Source organism: Eurosta solidaginis, chromosome 1 (assembly GCF_040869045.1).
Source record: "Eurosta solidaginis isolate ZX-2024a chromosome 1, ASM4086904v1, whole genome shotgun sequence".
Taxonomy (NCBI): Eukaryota; Metazoa; Arthropoda; class Insecta; order Diptera; family Tephritidae; genus Eurosta; species Eurosta solidaginis.
Genome location: NC_090319.1, coordinates 45,517,683 through 45,539,635, shown reverse-complemented (window position 1 = coordinate 45,539,635; position 21,953 = coordinate 45,517,683). Strand labels below are relative to the sequence as shown.

At 38.1% G+C, this 21,953-nt stretch overlaps 2 protein-coding genes across 4 annotated transcripts in view; one reads left to right on the top strand and one right to left on the bottom strand.

The window, feature by feature from the left end:
* LOC137252734 (trichoplein keratin filament-binding protein) overlaps positions 1 to 21,953 on the bottom strand; it is a 310,267-nt gene that overhangs the window by 32,238 nt on the left and 256,076 nt on the right. The gene's annotated exons all lie outside the window — the stretch shown is intronic.
* On the top strand, positions 10,198 to 21,089 carry LOC137236512 (peptidoglycan-recognition protein SB1-like). Its single transcript, XM_067759234.1, has 3 exons — positions 10,198 to 10,433; positions 16,057 to 16,421; positions 20,911 to 21,089. The coding sequence occupies exons 1-3, from the start codon at positions 10,198 to 10,200 to the stop codon at positions 21,087 to 21,089; spliced, it is 780 nt and encodes a 259-aa protein (XP_067615335.1).

Sequence of the window (21,953 nt, the reverse complement as noted above, 5' to 3'; positions counted from 1 at the left end):
TGTGCTCTGTCCAATACACAAAAAAGAGATCCCGCTAACCTGTATAAGGTTATATCTAGCGTACTCTGCGAAGGACTGAAGTTTAATGTCAACGAACTGATTGCACCTTATTGTTGCGGCGTCTGCACTGGTAAATTTTCTATTGACCAGATAAACATGATGCACCAAATCCTGAAGATGACTCACGATACTGTCGATCTCAAAACAGCCTTTAACAGCGCAAGAAGAAGTTGCTTGTAAGCTGCACTTTCTGAGTTTAAGTTCCCTGCAAAGTTAACAAGGCTCTGCCAAATGAGATGGGCAAAACCACCATCCTCGAGGGAATCGGGAAGGATACCAAACAAGGCTCCTTTTCCTGCGATTTTTTTTAACCTATTACTGACCCTTATTAGCAGTGAATGAGAAAAAGATGAAGTACTTGCCTTGGCAACCATGTCACCGTTGACGGATATTAATCCCGAACTATGAAAGACTTTATATATCTGGGAATCAGTGTTTATAGAATGGCATTTGCAACAAGTGCCACTTTGGAGTCAATAGAAAAGTAAAGTATTTTCTCGGCGAACAGAAATTACGCTCTACAAGACGGTCGTCATACCTGCCCTGTTGGCTCGGAATCATGGACGGTCTCGAGAGAAGATGACCTGGCTTTTTGACTGTGTGTCGTAACTACTAGTAAAATGCTTAGAATAAGGGGTCATAGGACGAGACCACTTTACGACTTGAAAGATTTTCATGTCAACAACCCGGCAGGTCTTTATATACTTTCTGATTTGCATATATTCAAAAATTTCCCGCGCTGTCCTCTCTCCTTTTCTCTCTTTACAGTCACTCTCTCCGACCCCTGTAGCTCATCATATCGGTCCAATGATCATGCGCCATTTTGTTCTGTCCTATTGCTACTCCTCTTCCCTCCTACACTCTTGCATTCGCCCTCCCAAACCTCATATAATTGATTAATTTTTGTTGTTGTTATATCGGCCTACTGATTTGTAAGATCGAGGGTTCGAATCGAGCTCAAGGCCTAACAATAATTATTTTATCATTATTATTGTTATGATAATTTTTTTCTTAAATAAAAAATTTTTAAACTAGAATAGAAAAAAAGAAATAATTTAGACAACTGCCAAAGCTCGTTGTATAGATCCATTTCGGGAAATGCTAAATTTCTTCATAGACGACGTTTAGGCGCCGTTGCTATAACCATTCAGCTAATTATTGTTGAGTTTTGAGCCCGATACGAACCCGCGATCTTGATTAATTTTGTTTTTTTGATTTTCTGACATCGTAGGTAATTGATTGTTTGTTTATTTTGGAGGCGCACCGGTCTTACACATTCCTGGGCATTTTTCATTCGCAAGAATAAAAAAAAATTATAAGCGCGAAGAGATTAAAAGCCGAGATTCTCTTCCAATTTGCGTCGTGCTCCTTTTTTTTAATCTTTCCTACACATTGGCGGGACGGGACCTACTTGTTTTATGCCGACTCCGAACGACATCTGCAAAGCAGATGAGTTTTCACTGAGAGCTTTTAATGGCAGAAATACACTCGGAGCGCTTGCCAAACACTTCCGAGGGGCTACCCCGCTTAGAAAAATGTTATTCTAATTAGAAAAATTTGTTTCTAAAATTTTGATGTTGCTTTGTCCGGGGCGTGAACCCAGGATCTTCGGTGTGGTAGGCGGAGCACGCAACCATCACACCACGGCGGCCGCCAGAGGGTAATTTCAGACTTCTACCATGAATACTTCCGGAGGTTAAAAACTGTTATTTGTGTGTGAGGTTCTCATCTACCTTTCACTTAGCTCCCGCTTTTCTGGCGGTTTTGGAGATTCTCCTCTCATAATATTTACCAAATATTTATGGTCTAGCATGAATACTTGCAACGATAGTAAAGTACACTACTATCACTTTTTCCGGTGATATTAGAGATGAACTTTATACATATACAAACATTTGGATCTAGGCTCTTAATGTGAAGCTTGTACAGAATATTTCAAGTTCATCTTAAAAAACATTAGCCATCAAAAGTTTGGCGAACTTTGATTAGTCTACCCAAATGGCTACACATAAACGGACATCTCGTCAGCCCAAAAATAATACAAAAAAAAAAAATAAAATACGGCAAGCAAAACAATTGCGGATAGTATTACAAATTTAAGAGTGTCGCGCATAACAGTGATTTTTTCTGATAAGACTGCTACAGGCACTGTACGAATGCTCACGATAATAAAGAGAGAGAGCTTAGGAGAATGACAGCCACCACCAAGTTATGAGGGTATAAGTTGTAGAAATAAATGCTGATAAGAATTATGTCCATTTTGTGCGTTGGGTTGGAGAGGCGAAGAAAACTTTGTGAGTGTAGGCTATGACATTGATTGTGGTTTTGATGACGGTGTTGATTGTGTTTGCGATTGCAGAAAAATTACGCCACTAGATTTACGAGCTAAGTTTATAGGCATGCGAAATATTTTTTGTTTTATTATAATTTGTATTTTGTTGCCTTTTTTTCATTTTTTGTAATTCGTCTTTAAAGATGTGTATGTATGTACGTAGCTTTTAAAATAAAGAAAATGTTAAGTCCCTAAAATCTATGAAAAACACAACTTTCCACCAATTGTTGTTGTACTAAGTAGTGTGGATGGCTGTTGGGATTTCGGGATCCCACTGGCCACCTATGGATTGCTTCTCCATAGCTGGGTCTCGAGTCAGCTCAGCAAACGTTGGGCGGACACCACGTCTTGCAGGGTAGCAAGATCTTTCTGGCCGAAAGTGGATGGCAGGAGGTATGCTGAAATAATTGGGTTCACTAAGGCTCACCTATCAATGGTCATTGGGGTTTGACAGGGCACTGCCGCATGAGTATCCATGCGGTACGTCTCAATATATTGGAAACTCCATCCTGCTGCAGCTGTATGGAGGATGATGAGGTAGAATCACCAAGTCACTTTATGCTTGATTGCCCAGCATTTGCCAGAACTAGGCGAAAGTACTTCAGTCGCCACTCACTTGGATCTCCCGAGGATTTATCCAATGTTGAGATCGGTATCATTCGGAGCTTTATTGTTGCTACCCAACGATTCTCTAAGTAGCTAGATCTAAATCACCGCTATTTTTAGTGTATGTGGAATCACAACGGACCTTCGTGTTGTCGAAGTGAGCTATCCTTATCAGGGCAGCTAACACCTAACCTAACCTAAGTAGTGTGGAGATAAGAAGCTATAAAATGACAGAATTGCAGCGGTTTCAAAAACAGTAGCGCAGTAGCTAAAAAAAAGTGGTAAAGGAAATATTTAAGTAGTAGAAGATTTAAAAAAAAAAGTTTAAAATTTCGAAAAATACAGCATGCGCTAAAATACAAGAGACCCCGCTCTATCAGTTTTAATTTTTAAAGTCCTTCATATTTTTATACTCAGTTGAGCAGAGCTCACAGAGTATATTAAGTTTGATTGGATAACGGTTGGTTGTACATATATAAAGGAATCGAGATAGATATAGACTTCCATATATCAAAATAATCAGGATCGAAAAAAAATTTGATTGAGCCATGTCCGTCCGTCCGTCAGACAGATAAAGCGACGAAACTTGGTAGATGAGTTGAACTTATGACGCAGAATAGAAAATTAGCAAAATTTTGGACAATGGGCGTGGCACCGCCCACTTTTAAAAGAAGGTAATTTAAAAATTTGGCAAGCTGTAATTTGGCAGTCGTTGAAGATATCATGATGAAATTTGGCAGGAACATTACTCATATTACTATATGTATGCTTAATAAAAATTAGCGAAATCGGAGAAGGACCACGCCCACTTTAAAAAAAAAAAATTTTTTTAAGTAAAATTTTAACAAAAAATTTAATATCTTTACAGTATATAAGTAAATTATGTCAACATTCAACTCCAGTAATGATGTGGTGCAACAAAATACAAAAATAAAAGAAAATTTCAAAATGGGCTGGCTCCGCCCTTTTTCATTTAATTTGTCTAGGATACTTTTAATGCCATAAGTCGAACAAAAATTAACCAATCCTTTTGAAATTTGGTAGGGGCATAGATTTTATGACGTTAACTGTTTTCTGTGAAAACGGGCGGAATCGGTTGATGCCACGTCCAGTTTTTATACACAGTCGTCCGTCTGTCCTTCCGCATGGCCGTTAACACGATAACTTGAGCAAAAATCGACATATCTTTAATGAACTTTGTTCACGTGCATACTTGAACTCACTTTATCTTAGTATAAAAAATGAACGAAATCCGACAATGACCACGCCCACTTTTTCGATATCGAAAATTACGAAAAATTAAAAAAATGCCATAATTCTATACCAAATACGAAAAAAGGGATGAAACATGGTAAGGTAATTGGATTGTTTTATTGACGCGAAATATAACTTTAGAAAAAACTTTATAAAATGGTTGTGACACCTACCATATTAAGTAGAAGAAAATGAAAAAGTTCTGCAAGGCGAAAAAAAACCCTTAAAATCTTGGCAGGTATTACATATATAAATAAATTAGCGGTATCCAACAGATAATGTTCTGGGTCACCCTGGTCCACATTTTGGTCGATATCTGGAAAACGCCTTCACATATACAACAACCACCACTCCCTTTTAAAACCCTCATTAATACCTTTAATTTGATACCCATATCGTACAAACACATTCTAGGGTCACCCCTGGTCCACCTTTGTGGCGATATTTCGAAACGGCGTCCACCTATAGAACTAAGGCCCACTCCCTTTTAAATACTCATTAACACCTTTAATTTTATACCCATATTGTACAAACAAATTCTAGGGTCCCCCCTGGTCCACCTTTATGGCGATATTTCGAAACGGCGTCTACCTATGGAACTAAGGATTACTCCCTTTTAAAATACTCATTAACACCTTTCATTTGATACCCATATCGTACAAACGCATTCTAGAGTCACCCCTGGTCCACCTTTATGGCTATATCCCTAAACGGCGTCCACCTATAGAACTAAGGCCCACTCCCTTTTAAAATACTCATTAACACCATTCGTTTGATGCCCATATCGTACAAACGCATTCCAGAGTCACCCCTGGTCCACCTTTATGGCGATATCTCGAAAATGCGACCACCTATACAACAACCACCACTCCCTTTTAAAACTCTCATTAATACCTTTAATTTGATACCCATAACGTACAAACGCATTCTAGAGTCAACCCTGATCCACCTTTATGGCTATATCCCTAAACGGCGTCCACCTATAGAACTATGGCCCACTCCCTCATAAAATACTCTTTAATGCCTTTCATTTGATACGCATGTCATACAAACACATTCCAGGGTTTCCCTCGGTTCATTTTCCTACATCGTTATTTTCCCTTATGTTGTCCCCATAGCCCTCAACTGAGTATGTAATGTTCGGTTACACCCGAACTTAACTTTTCTTACTTGTTTTCTCTGAAACAAATAGCGTTAAGAGCAAAAGCCATCATCCCGTCGTAATGATCCGGGGGCAGATAAAAAATGTTGCATGTACACGCAACAACAACGATTTGAGCCAGATAAACGAAGTCTGGTTCAATTCGTGAGCCAGATAAATTGTTAATTTCTTGTCTTTAGTTTGGTCGCCGCCTGGCCTTTTGCCGTATGTGCTGAATGAAACACAACAGCGACATCTGCCTATCGCAACTCATGTGTACAAATATATCACGACCTCTGCTATTCAAGTTTCCCAATGATCGAGAGCATTCCCGTGAGAATTGATCATGATACGGAGCTAGAAAACTCATTGGATGATGGCTAATATTCCAAAATAAATAGTAATAGTAACAGTGGCTGACAAAACATACATACACCCGCTACTTTCGTTGTTTAGAAAAGGCAAGAACACTGCGAAAAAATCTGTACATACAATTTCATTTCAACACTTTTTATACTCAGCGTGCTTTGCACACAGAGTATATTAAATTTGATTGGATAACGGTTGGTTGTACAGGTATAAAGGAATCGACATAGATATAGAATTCCATATATCAAATCAATCAGTATCGAAAAAAATTTTATTGAGCCATGTCCGTCCGTCCGTCCGTCCGTCCGTTAGCACGATAACTTGAGTAAATATTGAGATATCTTCACCAAATTTGGTACACTAGCTTATCTGGACCCAGAATAGATTGGTATTGAAAATGATTGAAATCGGATGATAACCACGCCCACTTTTTATATATATAAAATTTTGGAAAAAACAAAAAACCTGATAATTTAGTAAATAATACACCTAGAATGTTGAAATTTGACGTGTGGACTGATATTGAGACTCTTGATAAAAATTTGAAAACATTTTTAAAAATGGGTGTGGCAACGCCCACCTGTGATTAAATCAATTTTACAAATATTATTAATCATAAATCAAAAATCGTTAAACCTATCGTAACAAAATTCGGCAGAGAGGTTGCCCTTACTATAGGGAATGCCTTGAAGAAAAATTAACGAAATCCGTTAAGGACCACGCCCACTTTTAAATAAAAGATTTTTAAAAGGGTCGTGGACGAATAAATTAAGCTATATCTTTGCAAAAAAGAGCTTTATATCAATGGTATTTCATTTCGCAAGTGGATTTATAACAATAAATACGAAAAATTTCAAATTAAAAAAAATGGGCGTGGCACCTCCCCTTTTATAACTAAGATATTTTCTCTGTTTCGGGAGCCTTAACTCGAAGAAATATTAACAGATCGTAATAAAATTGGGCACACACATTGTTCCTATAGCAGGAAATATTTCTAGGAAAAATGGACGAGATCGGTTAAAGACCACGCCCACTTTTATATAAAAGATTTTTAGAAGGGTCGTAGACGAAAATGGTAAGCTATATCTTAGCGAAAAAGTGCTTTGTGTCAATAGAATTTTACTTTCTAAATTGAATTATAACGTTAAATTGGAAAACAATAAAATTTTTGAAAATGGGTGTGGCACCGCCCCTTTTATTACTAGGTAGATTTCTATGTTTCCGGAGCTATAACTCGAAGAAAAATTAACACATCGTAATGAAATTGTGTACACACATTTTCCTTATAGCAGAACATATTTCTAGTAAAAATGGACGGGGTCGGTTAAAGATCACGGCATTTTAGATATAAAACAAGTTTAAAAGGGTCGTGGACTAGAATAATAAGCTATAACTTAACAAAAAATAGTTTTGAATCAATGATATTTCACTTATCAAGTTTTATTTTAAGAGGAAATGGGGAAACATTTTTTTAAATCGGGCGGTGCCACGTGTTATGTAGAAAAGTAATTTATCTGGAATGAGATGTACAATTGAAGCTCACGCTGAGTATATAATGTTCGGTTACACCCGAACTTAGGACACCTTTACTTGTTTTTTAATCATTTTTCTAAAACAAATCCATTCTTGAGTATAAAGCATCTAAAACCCCGTCACATTAGCAGAGTTTAAAATAGATGCTTTTAACTCAATCTTATGCATTATGAGTAGATTGCACGTATATTTATGGAGAACGATAGATTGAGTGACACTGGCGCCATCTGACATGCAGAAGTAGCCAACTTGCAACTTTTGTGTCAAGCAAAGCATAAGAAGAAGAATTGAAATTTGCTTTGGCTAAGGCTGCTGGCACACTTTGCAAGTGAAATTATTTTTCCCCACTCGCTGGTAACTTTTCTAACATCTAACAAAATGTGAGCCAAAGATATGGCAAGCAAATCTGTCAACTTTGTCCATCCAAAAACAGTACAAAGATCAATGCATAAGGACGACTTTAACAGTAGACCACCTTTCTTCTGAAACAAACCCGTAAACTACGCTTTGAGTTCGCGTAAACACACAGGAAAAAGAAGATGTATTTTGGCAAAAATATTGATTTACCGATAAGTCATAGTTCCATATTTTCGGTAGCAATGGAAGAACAAAAGTGTAGAGGAAGAGAAATACTGCACCTGATTTGAAGAATTTGGTATCAACTGTGAAGCCACCACCATGGCAGTGTTATTGTTTGGAAAGCTGTGGTGGAATCTGGAGTTGGTGGAGTATATTTATTCAGGGTAATATGGATCGTTTTAGACACAAGTCTTTATTGAAGCATATTTTGAAACCATCGCTGGCTAAATTGTAGCTCGCTGCAGATTGGATATTTCAGCAGGACAACAATCCAAAGCACATGACACATATTGTTAAGTATTGGCTGCTTAACTATGCTCCAAAACAGTTAAATACACCACCCAAAATACCATTTCTTGGATTTTGATTTGAACATGTCTGGGAAATTTTGGGACGGAAAATAAGAAAAAACCAGGTTTCTAGTGCTGCTATTTTCAAAGAACACATCACAGAAGCTTGGAGCACAATAACACCTGCAGAGTTAAGAAACTTAGTAGCCTCGATGTCACTATGGCTTCAAGCTGGCCTTGATGCTACCGATGGATCGACTAAATACTAAGAAATAATTTTTTTAGTGTAACGTCAAGTTGTTCATACTAGAACAGGTTATTTGTATGAAATATGTATGTAGGCTTTAACAACGTGGTTTTAACGTTTATTTCCCATAACTTCGCTATTTTATATAAATGTAAGGATACTTTTTAGTTTGTAAGCACATTTCTCAGATAGGTTATTAGTCTTTCAATTCAGCGGAAATAGGGGGTGTATGCAGACTTTTGCCTGAAACTGTACGTAAACGTGTCCCACAGAAAAAAGAAACTTTCAATTGCTTAAAACAAGCTAATTAATAGTTCCGTATTTCACGGAACCCCGAATAATAAATAAATGTAAGGCGCGATAACCTCCGAAGAGATTTCCATACAAATTGGCCGGACGGGACTTACATGTTTTATGCCGACTCCGAACGGCATCTGCAAGGCAAATGAGTTTTCACTGAGAGCTTTGCATGGCAGAAATACACTCGGAGCGCTTGCCAAAACTGCCGAGGGGCGACCCCGCTTAGAAAAATTTCCTTCTAATTGAAAAACCTTATTTCTAAAATTTTGATGTTGCTGGGTGTGAACCAAGGGCATACGGTGCGATAGGCGGAGCACGCTACCATCACACCACGGTGGTCGCCGAACCCCGAATAGTCAGCTTTAGACTGTTTGGAAAGTCATGCCAGATAGCCATGGAACCACTGCAAATGTGAAAATCAAAAAAATGAAACCTAAATATCGCCAGCTTAATGTGAAAATGTGCTAAGTCACTTTTTTTGAAACATTGTATTTTAATGCAGTTTTTAAACTGAATTCAAAATAAATCGATCACAAAAAAAAATTTTTTATTTTTCATTTTTAGCTGCTGTGGGCAATGATGTGTAAATGTGCTAAGTCGTCACCTGTTAAAAAGAATGTGCTAAGTCAACCTGTCAATAATATCAATTTAATTTATTCAGTCTAAATTTTTTAAAAATAGGAAGAAGCAATTTTACAAAGCTCATACACGATCATCTTAATAAGAATACCTTGTCAGCGCGAGATAAATTTACAAATTTTCAAATTACAACACATTCCACAAGAAAGTTTATTAGAAGAAATAAAGATATTTTAATACTTACTGCCGATAAGGGTAATGTAACAGTAGCGATGGATAAATCTGAATACCACAAAAATTTGCAAACAATAGTTAATAATATTTCAACCTAGAGTTTTGAAGCGTGATCCTACTAGCAAACTTCAAGAAAAGAATAACGAGTTAGTCCAAAAAATGTTCAATCTGAGTATAATTGATTTAAGGGAAAAGAATCATCTGGTCTGCAAAAGTGCAAACCCTCCACGAATATATGGTTTGCCAAAAATCCATAAAGAAGGGGTACCTCTCCGACCGATTTGCTCGTCCATAAACTCGCCGTTCTACAATTTATGCAAATATGTAGTAAACATATTTAAGAATATAACAAACATCTCCAAGTATAACGTTAGAGACTATTGAGTTTAGGAACAAAATAAAAGAGACATTTATTCATGATGATGAGACTTTAGTGTCATTTGATGTGGTTTCTTTATTTCCGAGCATTCCAGTAGAATTGGCCTTGGAGATAATTTCCTCTAAGTGGAATGATATAAAAGAATACACACGTATACCAAAGGAGCTATTTATAACAATTATCAAGTTTTGCATTAAAGAGAACCGATATTGCAAATACAATGATAAAACATATGAACAGCGTTCAGGGATGCCCATGTGATCGCCAGCAGCACCTGTCGTAGCGGATATAGTAATGGAGGAACTATTATCCAAATTCGTAATGGAATCCACCAACAAACCCCGCTTACTAACTAAGTACGTGGATGACTTGCTTGCGGTTGTTAAAACAGAGGAGGTGGAAAATATGCTTAAGAATCTTAATAGCTACAACAAATCAATAAAATTCACAATAGAATTAGAAAAGGATGGAAAAATACCATTCTTGGATACACTTGTTATAAGGAAGAATAACAAGCTGCTTATTGACTGGTATAAGAAGCCGACCGCATCAGGTAGACTCATAAACTTTAACTCAAAACACGAAAATGGAACACTGGAAATACGGCGAGTAACTTCATAAGAAGAGTTCCCTCAATAAGTGACAAGATTTTTCGCAAGAACAATATCGACATTGTCAAAGAAACTCTGAGAAATAATGAATTCCCCATAAAGATAATCAACAAATTGCTCAGAAATTTCGTGATCAGGGTGAACAATGATAAAATTAGACAAACTTCGGGAGATAAAATATATAAGTCAGTAGCACATGTGCCGGGCGTAACGAACCGAATAAAATACTCAAATCTTTACAATCGGGAAAAATACCAAATAGCAACGACATATAATCACACTCTTAGAAAGGTCTACAGCAGTACAAAAGATAAGATACCAAAGCACGAGAAATCCGACGTTGTTTATAGAATTCCGTGTAATGGTGACGGGTCCCACGTATGCGACAAGGTATATGTGTGGACAACAAAATTAAAACTCAAGACAAGGATTTCCGCTCACAGATCTAATATTAAGTTAAGAAACAACTATTCAGAAAATAAGACGGCCATTTCACCCCATTGTAAAGATACGGGGCATTATACAGACTTCGATAATGTAAAAACAATTTTACAGGAGGAGAAACAATTCAAGCTTAAACTTATATAAGCTGGTATTAAGATTATAGTCCTAGTTATAGGTTCATTCATATCATAATTCGTTTTATGATTTATTTCGATAAATAATCTATTATGCCAAAGATCACGCAGTGGAATATATGGAATGAACAAATTAGATAAATCAGAGCAATTCGTTGATTACATTATAGGCAAGCATGAGTGAGATAAAAGTTCTTTTGTCACGCAAAGCCTGAAGACCAAGCAATTTTTGCTTGCTGGTATATGACGGAAGACCGTCTAGGCAGAGAAGCATACGTAAAATTTGAACTTCCTCAATTCATAGAAAAGATTTCATATTATTGAGCAATATTCAAGACCACTTCTGACCAAGGATATATAAAGTACCTTCAACGTCATAGGGTCCTTAAAGTCACAGGTGTTACGTCTACTGAACACAACCATTGCAACAAAATAAGGGAAAATCAACATTTAGCAAAATTAACCTAGGGTAACCCTGGAATGGGTTTGTATGACATGGGTTTCAAATGGAAGGTATTAAAGAGTATTTTTAAAGGGAGTGGCCCATAGTTCTATAGGTGGACGCCATTTCAGGATATCGCCATAAAGGTGGACCAGGGGTGACTCTAGAATATGTGTTGTACGATATGGGTATCAAATTAAAGGTATTAATGAGGGTTTTAAAAGGGAGTGACCATTAGTTTTATATGTGAAGGCGTTTTCGCGATATCGACCAAAATGTGGACCAAGGTGACCCAGAACATCATCTGTCGGGTACCGTTAATTTATTTATATATGTAACACCAGAAACAGTATTCCTTCCAAGATTCCAAGGTCGTTTGATTTCGCCCTGCAGAACTTTTGTCATTTTCTTCTACTTAATATGGTAGGTGTCACAGCCATTTTACAAAATTTTTTCTAAAGTTATATTTTGCGTCAATAAACCAATCCAATTACCATGTTTCATCATCCCTTTTTTCATATTTGGTATAGAATTATGGGATTTTTTTCATTTTTCGTAATTTTCGATATCGAAAAAGTGGGCGTGGTCATAGTCGGATTTCCGTCATGTTCATGAGTTCAGATAAGTACGTGAACTAAGTTTAGTAAAGATATGTCGATATAAAAACTGGGAGTGGCTTCAACCGATTTCGCGCATTTTCACAGAAAACAGTTAACGTCATAAAATCTATGCCCCTACAAAATTTCAAACGGATTGGTAAATTTTTGTTCAATTTATGGCATTAAAAAGTATTCTAGACGAATTAAATGAAAAAGGGTGGAGCCACGCCCATTTTGAAATTTTCTTTTAGTTTTGTATTTTTTTGCACCATATCAATAAAGGAGTTGAATGTTGACATAATTTACTTATATACTGTAAAGATATTCAATTTTTTGTTAAAATTTGACTTTAAGAGACATTTTTGGGCGTGTTCGTAATCCGATTTTGCTAATTTTTCCTTAGAACACATATCGTAATAGGAGTAACGTTCCTGCCAAATTTCATCATGATATCTTCAACGACTGCCAAATTACAGCTTGCAAAACTTTGAAATCACCTTCTTTTAAAAGTGGGCGGTGCCACGCCTATTGTCCAAAATTTTACTAATTTTCTACCAAGTTTCATCCTTTAGCCGTCTTTGGTAATGAATTATCGCACTTTTTCGGTTTTTCGAAATTTTCGATATCGAAAAAGTGGGCGTCGTTATAGACCGATTTCGTTCATTTTAAATAGCGATCTGAGATGGGTACCCAGGAACCTACATACCAAATTTTATCAAGGTACCTCAAAATTTACTCAAGTTATCGTGTTTACGGACGGATGGACGGATGGACGGACGGATAGACATGGCTAAATGAATTTCTTTTTTCGTCCAGATCATTTTGATATATAGAAGTCTATATCTATCTCGATTAGTTTATGCCGTTACGGATTACCGTTATACGAACAAAGTTAATATAATCTGTGAGCTCTGCTCAGCTGAGTATAAAAAGATTATTTAAAAAATTATTCATTTTTTTCGTCTCCTGTAAAATTCGTAAAAGTTTACTTAGCACATTTTCACATTAAGCTAACGATATTTCAAAGTCAGAAAACAATTCGTTAAAAAAAGTGTTTAAATCTGTGTGTCTTCCACGCGAACAGTTGTAAGTGTTAGTTTTCCACACAAACAACGAATTGTGCTATTCTTCCATGGGAATTGAAACGTGTTAGTCTTCTATGGAACCCACGATATATATTCTGAAATTTTGGTGTTACACAGAACCAGGACGAACTTTTCATTTCGATTGATGCTGCAAAAAATTGCCTGTCCTTGACGGGCATTATTTAACTGTTTAAACCTCAAAACTCATGCTTATAATTTTAGAACTTCAATTCTCACGCATTTCGAATTTCATTGCTGCTGACTTATTCGGATATGTTCATTTTGCTGATTGCCGCAGTTTTTAAATGCCTCCATTTTCTAAGATTCACGTCAAATATCAAAACCAACTAAGCGAGCAAACCAAATAAGCCAAATAAGATACTCTAAACTGCTGCGAAGCACATTTCATGCATGACAAACTCGGCCACTTCAATATCATTCCATTATATGATTGGTGGTTTTTTAGACTACGTCCTCTACTGATTGCCGGTTATGTCGAGCCAACAAATTTGGAAAGGAATTTTTTTCCTGCTGTAATTTGCATTTAAAAAATGTGTTTCACATACAATTTCACCGGGTGTCAGACTAAATTAATCAATCTTCGACATTTTGACTTTTTGGTGTATATGCTGTGATTGATGTGCTTCTTTCCGCGTATTCTGTCGTACTTAAATATGCGCACCCGCTGAATGCCTAAGTTAGACATGCATAAAAACGAAAGGCCTCTGGAGTGTGAAAGGAAGAAGTTAAGGTTTTAAATCAAAGTGATTTATAGTACAAGATTTAAGGTTTAGTGTAGTTTGTAAAAAAAACGTGAGTAGCTTTGGAAAAAATAGTAGGGAAATAGTGGAAGTCAGAGGGAGAAGGAGTGGGGGTCTGAGTAGTGAAGTGGTGGGAGTGGGAGTTGGGGTTGAAGTCAGAGTGGCAGTGGGAATGTGAGCGAGAGTGGAATTGGGATGGAGGTGGCAGTGGGAGTGGGAGTGAAGGATATTTAAGATGTAGGTTAATAAGCAAAAAAGCTTTAAGATCATTTGAAGGAAACGACTGGGTGGAGCTGAAACCGGTATCCCACATCAGACTCAAAGATCTAAGTAACACCTTGCCTGTAAATTTTCTAACAGTCTTGCTTTAGAGGGCTTTGATTTCTGATTGACTGTCGCAATAAATCGATATGAATGTCGCATTCGACGGTAGCCTTTAGCTTTAGTTAGCTTGACAACCTCAAACTTATGGATATCGCACGCAGGTGACGTGTGTTGCTAGCGTCGATAGGATGCTTCAATGTTATCCTTTTATGGGCTCGCAGGCAAATCTAAACCGAAGAATATAGTTTAGCTAATGAGATAGCCATGAAAGGTTGCGAAAAGGATACAAATGCACCGTCCGATCACAAGTTTCCTCTTGAGGAAGATCGATGTTTACATTATAAGGACAATGAAGTTGTTGTGGATCAAGCGGAGTAATTTTAAGGATTCGAATTTCTTATAGCCATATCTGGGTAGAAAAGAGATGAGCGTTTTTCACAAACTAAGCAAATATGTAGAGGGATTCCCTTGTTTCGGGCATTATCACCGGACACAGATGCTTCGAGAATGGCGCGTATCAATTGTGAAAACTGTCAGAAGTAGACGAAAGACGAGCGATTCTTCGCTTTTAATATGTATTTTGAGAGCAGAATCCGTAGCGGTTAAAAATGTTTGCGAGTCAAGCTATCGAAAGTTCCTAAGCAAGACCGCCTAACCTATCCTAACGATGCGAAATATCTTCCTAGAGACTTTTGGCGGCCACCGTGGTGTGATGGTAGCGTGCTCCGCCTACCACACCGTATGCCCTGGGTTCACACCCCAACAAACAACATCAACATTTTAGAAATAAGGTTTTTCAATTAGAAGAAAATTTTTCTAAGCGGGGTCGCCCCTCGGCAGTGTTTGGCAAGCGCTCCGGGTGTATTTCTGCCATGAAAAGCTCTCAGTGAAAACTCATCCACTTGCACAAAACGTGCTCGATCATAACCTCCTTCGACCCGCACTTGCTACATCTGCTTTGACTAAGAAGAACAAATGAGTGGGACGCCAAAAAGCAGTGTCTAGTCAGAATACTTATTAATAGCGTACAGTCTTTTCTTTTTAATGGTAGGAGTTACTTTGTTAGTCCAAATTTGTAAGCACTACACACGATCTTTGGCACTTTACAGCCTTGCGACTTTCCTGCTTGGTCGATCTTGTGCAACTCTAGCGCAAACTCATCTGTGAAGGTTAATATGCCGTGTAAGCAATGCGGCTGCCATGCAATCTTCTGTGGATACTGCAGTTTCTTTCAAATGCTGATGACAATATTACAATGCCGCAAAATAAAAGGACCTAATGACTGTAGTGTACAACAGCAGCATTGTGACAAGACCAAACTTAAGATCACTTCGACGCACACATTTTTCCGTGATTTTGAACTAGGTCTGAAATAGCTAGACAAGCGAGTCATAGCCTGACCATTTCGAACACAGAAATGTCCTCGAATTTTTATGAAAGAATAAAAGGGCGGAAGCTGGCGTTTGCTCCTCAGAGGTTTTCAAGCATATACCATGCAATTTGATAAACGTATTTAAGTAGTTCGTCAAAATATTCTTAGTTTGTCAAAATATCATGCCAAAAATTTCATTAATCCATTTGCTCTTTGCACCATAAACCCACTAAAAACTTTCAACACCAGTTTCCATCGCATAACTTTTTTTCTTTCATTCTATCTGCACCAACTGCGACCACCAACATGAAAATATCATCAACCTCACACGACCGCAAATGAGAAAGTGTGACACAACAACAACAACACTACCACAAACAGCATTAGCAGCAACACGAAATTGTATTTGAAATGGACGTCACGCAGCGCTTGGCAGGCGGTCACACCACTACACAACATAACACACATTTCACCACTTTTAGTTGGTGTATTGCATGAGATCATTCATCATACCGCAACACCAGCAAGCAATGCAAGTCGACGACACAGCAACAAAACTTGCTGGAGTAGCTTAATACAACGTACGCATCAAGAAATGCGAGGTAGAGATGACATCGGTTACAATTTCCTAATCGGTGACAAACAGGCTGAGATTTGTGAGGGGTGCGATTTTAATGTAATAGGCGCATATGCGTTCAGCTACAATGTACGGAGTTTATCCATAGCACTAATTGGTGATTGGACATGTGAGTGGTAGGAAATTGACATTGGAAAAGGTAGTGTGCCAAATTTGGTGTTGAAGGTTTGGGAGTGTGAAAATATGTAGGAAGAGGTAACGTGTGAAATTAGTTACTTTTTGAAATGTGTTTGTGGCATTCACATTTATGAAGGCGGAGTTATATGACGTAGGTGTGACTTGAGAAATCATTTGACATAAATTTGGTTTAAGTATTCACATTCGAAGTTTAATGGAAATATGTGGTTGCATGTAGGCACCAATTATGTATACGAGGTACTCGTAAACGTACTAACAAGAACAAGATACCACAGTTTCGTCTTCCTTCTCTAAGTGGTGTTGCCCTCGCTCCGTCTAAGATAGTCAAGTCTCTGGGCGTCGAAATAGACAGCAAGCTCAGCTGGAAATCGAATATCGAGCATATGGCTGAAAACGCTTTTATAGCCTTCTATTCGTGTAGGAGAATCGTCAGCTGAAAGTGGGGTCTAAAACGCAAATTCGTGATGTGGCTATATACGGCAGTCGTCAGACCCATACTAACATACGGAGCCATAGCATGGTGGCCGGACATGGAAAAACAGTACAACATAAAGAAGATGGATAGAGTACAGCGGGCAGCCCTCGAAGGGGTAACAGGTGCACTAAGGTCATGTCTAACCAACACACTAAATGTGATCCTAAACCAGCTACGTCTGGACCTTCACTTACGTGAATCGGCAACTTTTTCGGCAGTAAGACTTCGTGAGTCTAACTGCTTGAACTCGAGGCAGTATGGCTCAGGAGGCGGCTCCTTCATCTGATTATCATACGTCTTCACTAAGCTTTGACAGACGTCATACGATTAACTTCCCTTAAGAGGTGACTGGAGGAGCGACAGGGTGAGGGAACATTGAGGGCAACGAGAAGGCAGACGAACTAGCAAGGGCTGGGGCACTGTTGGAGGCTATGGCGGCAGTCGAGATGCATCGTTACTTACATCTGGCCTGGTGAAACCCGTTATTAAAGACAAATACCCTAAGCTCGCAGTTGAGGAAAGCACCTCTCCAGGGAGATGCGCGTCACTTTAGCTCAACTTCGATCTGGATACTGTAATATGTTAAACTCTTACATCCAGAATCAACCTGGACATAACCAATGTATACCTCGCTTGTAATGTGTGCTTTCATGACACTTACCATCTTTTTAATCTCTCTGGTCCAACCCTGTTGAAACTGCAAGATTCCTCAGACTTCCGTTAGAGGATATTGATTACAATTAGTGAGTGATCGCATTTAACACTGCTACAACCGCAACAACAAAAACGTAAAACTTAAGTTTTTGAGTTAACTAGTGCTCGACCAGGGGTTGAAGCTAAACCACAATAGAAGCACCTTCACCTTAAAGAAGTTTTATCAGTATCTGTTTCATAACAAACCGATGATTCATCGATTACCAGGCGATAACAAATTGGTAACACTCCGATATGAGATCCATAAATTTTTAATATCAAATCGATACTTTTTTGATAACAAGTCGACAGCGAATCGATAACTTTTCGATATCAAAATCAATACATTTTTAATAACTTATATCTACCTTCTAGATAAATTATTGATAATTGCTCAATAATAAATCAATAACATTTCGATATCAAACCTATAACTATCCGATAACATATCGATAAATTTTTGATAAGAAATCAATAACTTTTTGACAACCAACTGTTAACCTTTCGATAAATAATCAATAAAAAACCCGGCAACCCGTCGGTAAAAATAGGTACTTTTTTCATAACCGTCATTAGCGATAGCACACTTCGATAACAAACCTATACCTCGTCGATGACAAACCCATCAGAAACCCATAAGTCGTCGTTGAGAAAAGGCAAACACGCCCATTACTTGTCGATAATAAACCGATGAATTATAGATAACAAAGCTTAGTCACTCTCATAACAAATTGATGACACGCCATCAGGTTTCAGGTTAGGCTTCACCATGATAAGCCGATGATTCGTCGATGAGAAATGATAAACACGCCCACAGCTCATCTATAACAAACCGATATTGAGAGCACGACATCAGGTTTGAGTTCAGAATACATTTTTGACCTCTAATCTTTCCTTTCTTTTGACCTTCTTTGCTTTCATTCTTTCCTTCACTACTTCAATTTCATCCTCGAAATCAGACAATATTGCCGCCCTGGTTGCTGAGGCCTTCGTTAGACTTGCACATCATCTAAGAACACTGCGATCCCGCACTTCGAGAGGTAAATTACTCTCTTTCTCTTCAATAGGTGGTAATTGAGCTCTAATCACGATATGCATTGAAGAGAATTCGACAGAGGAATCGACAGACTTAATTATGACTAATTATGTGCTAACAACTGACCCTTGTACAAGTTTCAGAACAGTCATTCCGTAGAGTGGGAAGAGGGGAAAGTAAGTAATGAGGTAGTGGACGGGGTGGTTTTCTGTCAGGAGCTTAGGTTAGGTTGAACTGGCCGGTTCATGAGGACCTCACATAGACTGAGTGAGTCCGTAGTGCTACCAGAAGTTTGTTTTAACGACCAAACTGAAACATCCTATCAAAAACCAGGACCTATGTTATAAAATAACTCTGTCCTCTTGGCAAATACTAGAAGCTTCCTAGGACCTAAGCCACTTGCTGCTTCCAGATCTGACAGCTATATCACTCCTAATAGCTGGAGTCTTAGCCTGGCAAGCGCAGGGCACGAGCACATAATGACAGGAGCTTGATTTAAACTGAAAGTTAAAGTTGTCCAATCACTGTAGCATCTTCTAACCAAGCGCTGTCGCTATTACCAATGCGGTGAATTGGGTGCTGTTCAGTGCTGCTACCATAGACTGTCACCAACTCGAAGTAAGCCCCAAGGAGTCCGATCATGAGAATGTTTTCATCTAAGGCCACCTAAGCTGTGATGATTGGAGAATTTCTTATTTCTGGGTCCAAAGTAGTGTCCTCTGGAAAAACCTGAGAACGATCGTCTTCAGCTTTTTTGGGATAAATATTAATATTATACATTGAATCACGTGGCTCACAAACATAACAGGCAGCAGCCACATAGATCTTTTTGTCCGAAAAGGTACTTGTAAATCCGACTCCGCCTCTAGTGATCTATTTAACATATTGGACATCGAATCAGCTGAGTAAACAATAGAGGTTAGCGAGATCAACTCTAAAAAACTCAATGTTCAGAAAACGCGAATAACTGACTGTCTCTCCCTTAAGCGCCAATGCAATTTTAAATTTTTACAAAATCTTTTCGCATTGCTTAGTGGAGGTATTAATAAATCGAGTATAAAGTTCGATAGGCATTCAACTGGGAAGTCTGGAGATACTCACAGTAACGAAATTTCAAATTTTTGAGTTAACTTCGTATTGATCTACATAGGTATGCGATATGGCAGTGTTCAGTGGAAGTTCATGCGATGCCACACAGCGTACTGGATATCGCCTTTTGCTACAGCTGCTTCCCGGATGGAGAGGTTACATTCTGCTGTCCAGTTTTACGCAGAGCTTTGGGAAAATAGCTTATGATCAGATCTTTTTAAGTTCTTCTTATTCTTCTTCTTCTTGTAGCGATAAGGCGACTGCTTGAAGGTTTTGGCAAGTTTTATCGATGAAGATGGCCCTTTCCGGAGATTGATCTAGTACGCACGAGAAAATAGTGTAATAAAAGTACTAGCCCGTTCATTACAGAAAAAATTTGATGTGGTCAAGTTGTAGATGCTAGGTCATCCAATCCCCTCTTCTATGTGGAAGTTACTGTAGCTGTATCCTCGCCTGTTAGATAGACAGGACTCGCCAAGAGAGATGACATTGACATTTGAGTTGGAAAAGCTATAGATTGCACTAGCAAAACCTTTGCTAACCAAGCTCAAGGTCTTATCTTGAGCTACACCTAGGATTGTATGTAAGAAAAACTTTCGAAACGGTATCCTAAAATGTATACCAAAACTATTAAAAAAGTTATTAAGAGCAGATCCAACGATTCCCTCTTTGAAGGAGAGTGATATCTCATTTTACTTGTAATTTTAACTTTCACCAGAATTGGAAGCCGACCAGATCATATTTTAGAATGGAAGAAGACGCGACTTAGAAAGTGTTCTTGTCGGTAGCCGTATACGAAAGAAGAAGGGGGTAAACCCCCACTGAGTTGGAAGGTACAGGTGGGGAAAGACTTGAGCGCTCTTGGTCCTCCCGATTGGCGTGGGTTATCACGAATCACGTTGGCGTGATTTGTTACGCAATGGACAAAATTGCCCCGTCGGTTACATGGTCGGCTTGGAAAATACGATATAGGGTTGCCTATATTCTACCACCAAAGGTTATAAAAATTTCAATTTGATAGAATAAAATGTTGAAGCATTATTAAATCACTTAATTAAGATACGAGTACATTGTGCAATTAAATAGTAGTTAATGTGTTAAATCTCATTTGGCTTCTCTCTCTCCTTCATATGCATTTCTTCTCTTTATTTCTACTCGCAACAATAGTCATCCTACCGTCACGTCCTGTCTTTAATAAATGGCAGCAGCTCATAATGTATGGCATAAATATGGGTCATATACAACGGAACTACATACTGTTGGGTCATCGGCAAGTGAAGGCTGCCGACTGCCCGGGTACGAGACTTTACAATGAGCTCAAAGGATGGCCACACTATGACTACTGACGACGACAACGAGCGCAAAGAGATAAACAAAAAGAAGGAAGTAACAAAGGAAGTTGTCTGGTATAATAATAGCGTTAAAAGGGGGATGGGGTAAGATGCTGTTAAATTCAGCAGTAAATGAATGTACTGAATTATTTATTCGAGTATATGTGAGCTAAAATTAAGTTTAAATTTGCGCGTTGGTGTGTATTTTAATTAATTTTTGTGATAAGCTTTACGAATTAGACTAAAAGGACTGAGAATTCACTATGTAAGCTTTTAAAGAAATAAACACCTTAAAATGTATGCAATGGAATAAAGGGGAGGAAAGGAAACAACAACCATTGGAAGAATTTTCCGTCATCAATTGTCAAATTTGGTTTGGAGACAAACCGGTTTCGGCGTTGCGCCATCATCAGTGCCATTTTTATACTCAGCTGAGCAGAGCTCACAAAGTAAATTAATTTTGTTCACATAACGGTACCCCGTAACGGCATAAACTTATCGAGATAGATATTCACTTCTATACATCAAAATGATCTGGGTGAAAAAAGAAATTCATTTAGCCATGTCCGTCCGTCTGTCCGTGAACACGATAACTTGAGTAAATTTAATTTGGTATGTAAGTTCGTGGGCACTCATCACAGAACGCTACTTAAAATGAAGGAAATCGGACTATAACCACGCCCACTTTTACGATATCGAAAATTTCGAAAAACCGAAAAAGTGCGATTATTTATTACCAAAGACGGATAAAGCGATGAAACTTGGTAGTACTAAACTTAGTTCACGTACTTATCTGAACTCACTTTATCTTGGTATTAAAAATGGGCGAAATCCGACTATGACCACTGTTAGTTGCGACTGGCTGGGCATTGATTTCAC

Excerpts from the sequence above, each read along its gene's own strand:
- LOC137236512 (XM_067759234.1), top strand. The coding sequence starts at position 10,198 with ATGGAGGAACTATTATCCAAATTCGTAATGGAATCCACCAACAAACCC. Across the intron at positions 10,434-16,056 it reads AACAAGCTGCTTATTGACTG|CATTAGCAGCAACACGAAAT; the intron begins GTATAAGAAGCC and ends TACCACAAACAG. Across the intron at positions 16,422-20,910 it reads ACTAATTGGTGATTGGACAT|TCATCCTACCGTCACGTCCT; the intron begins GTGAGTGGTAGG and ends TCGCAACAATAG.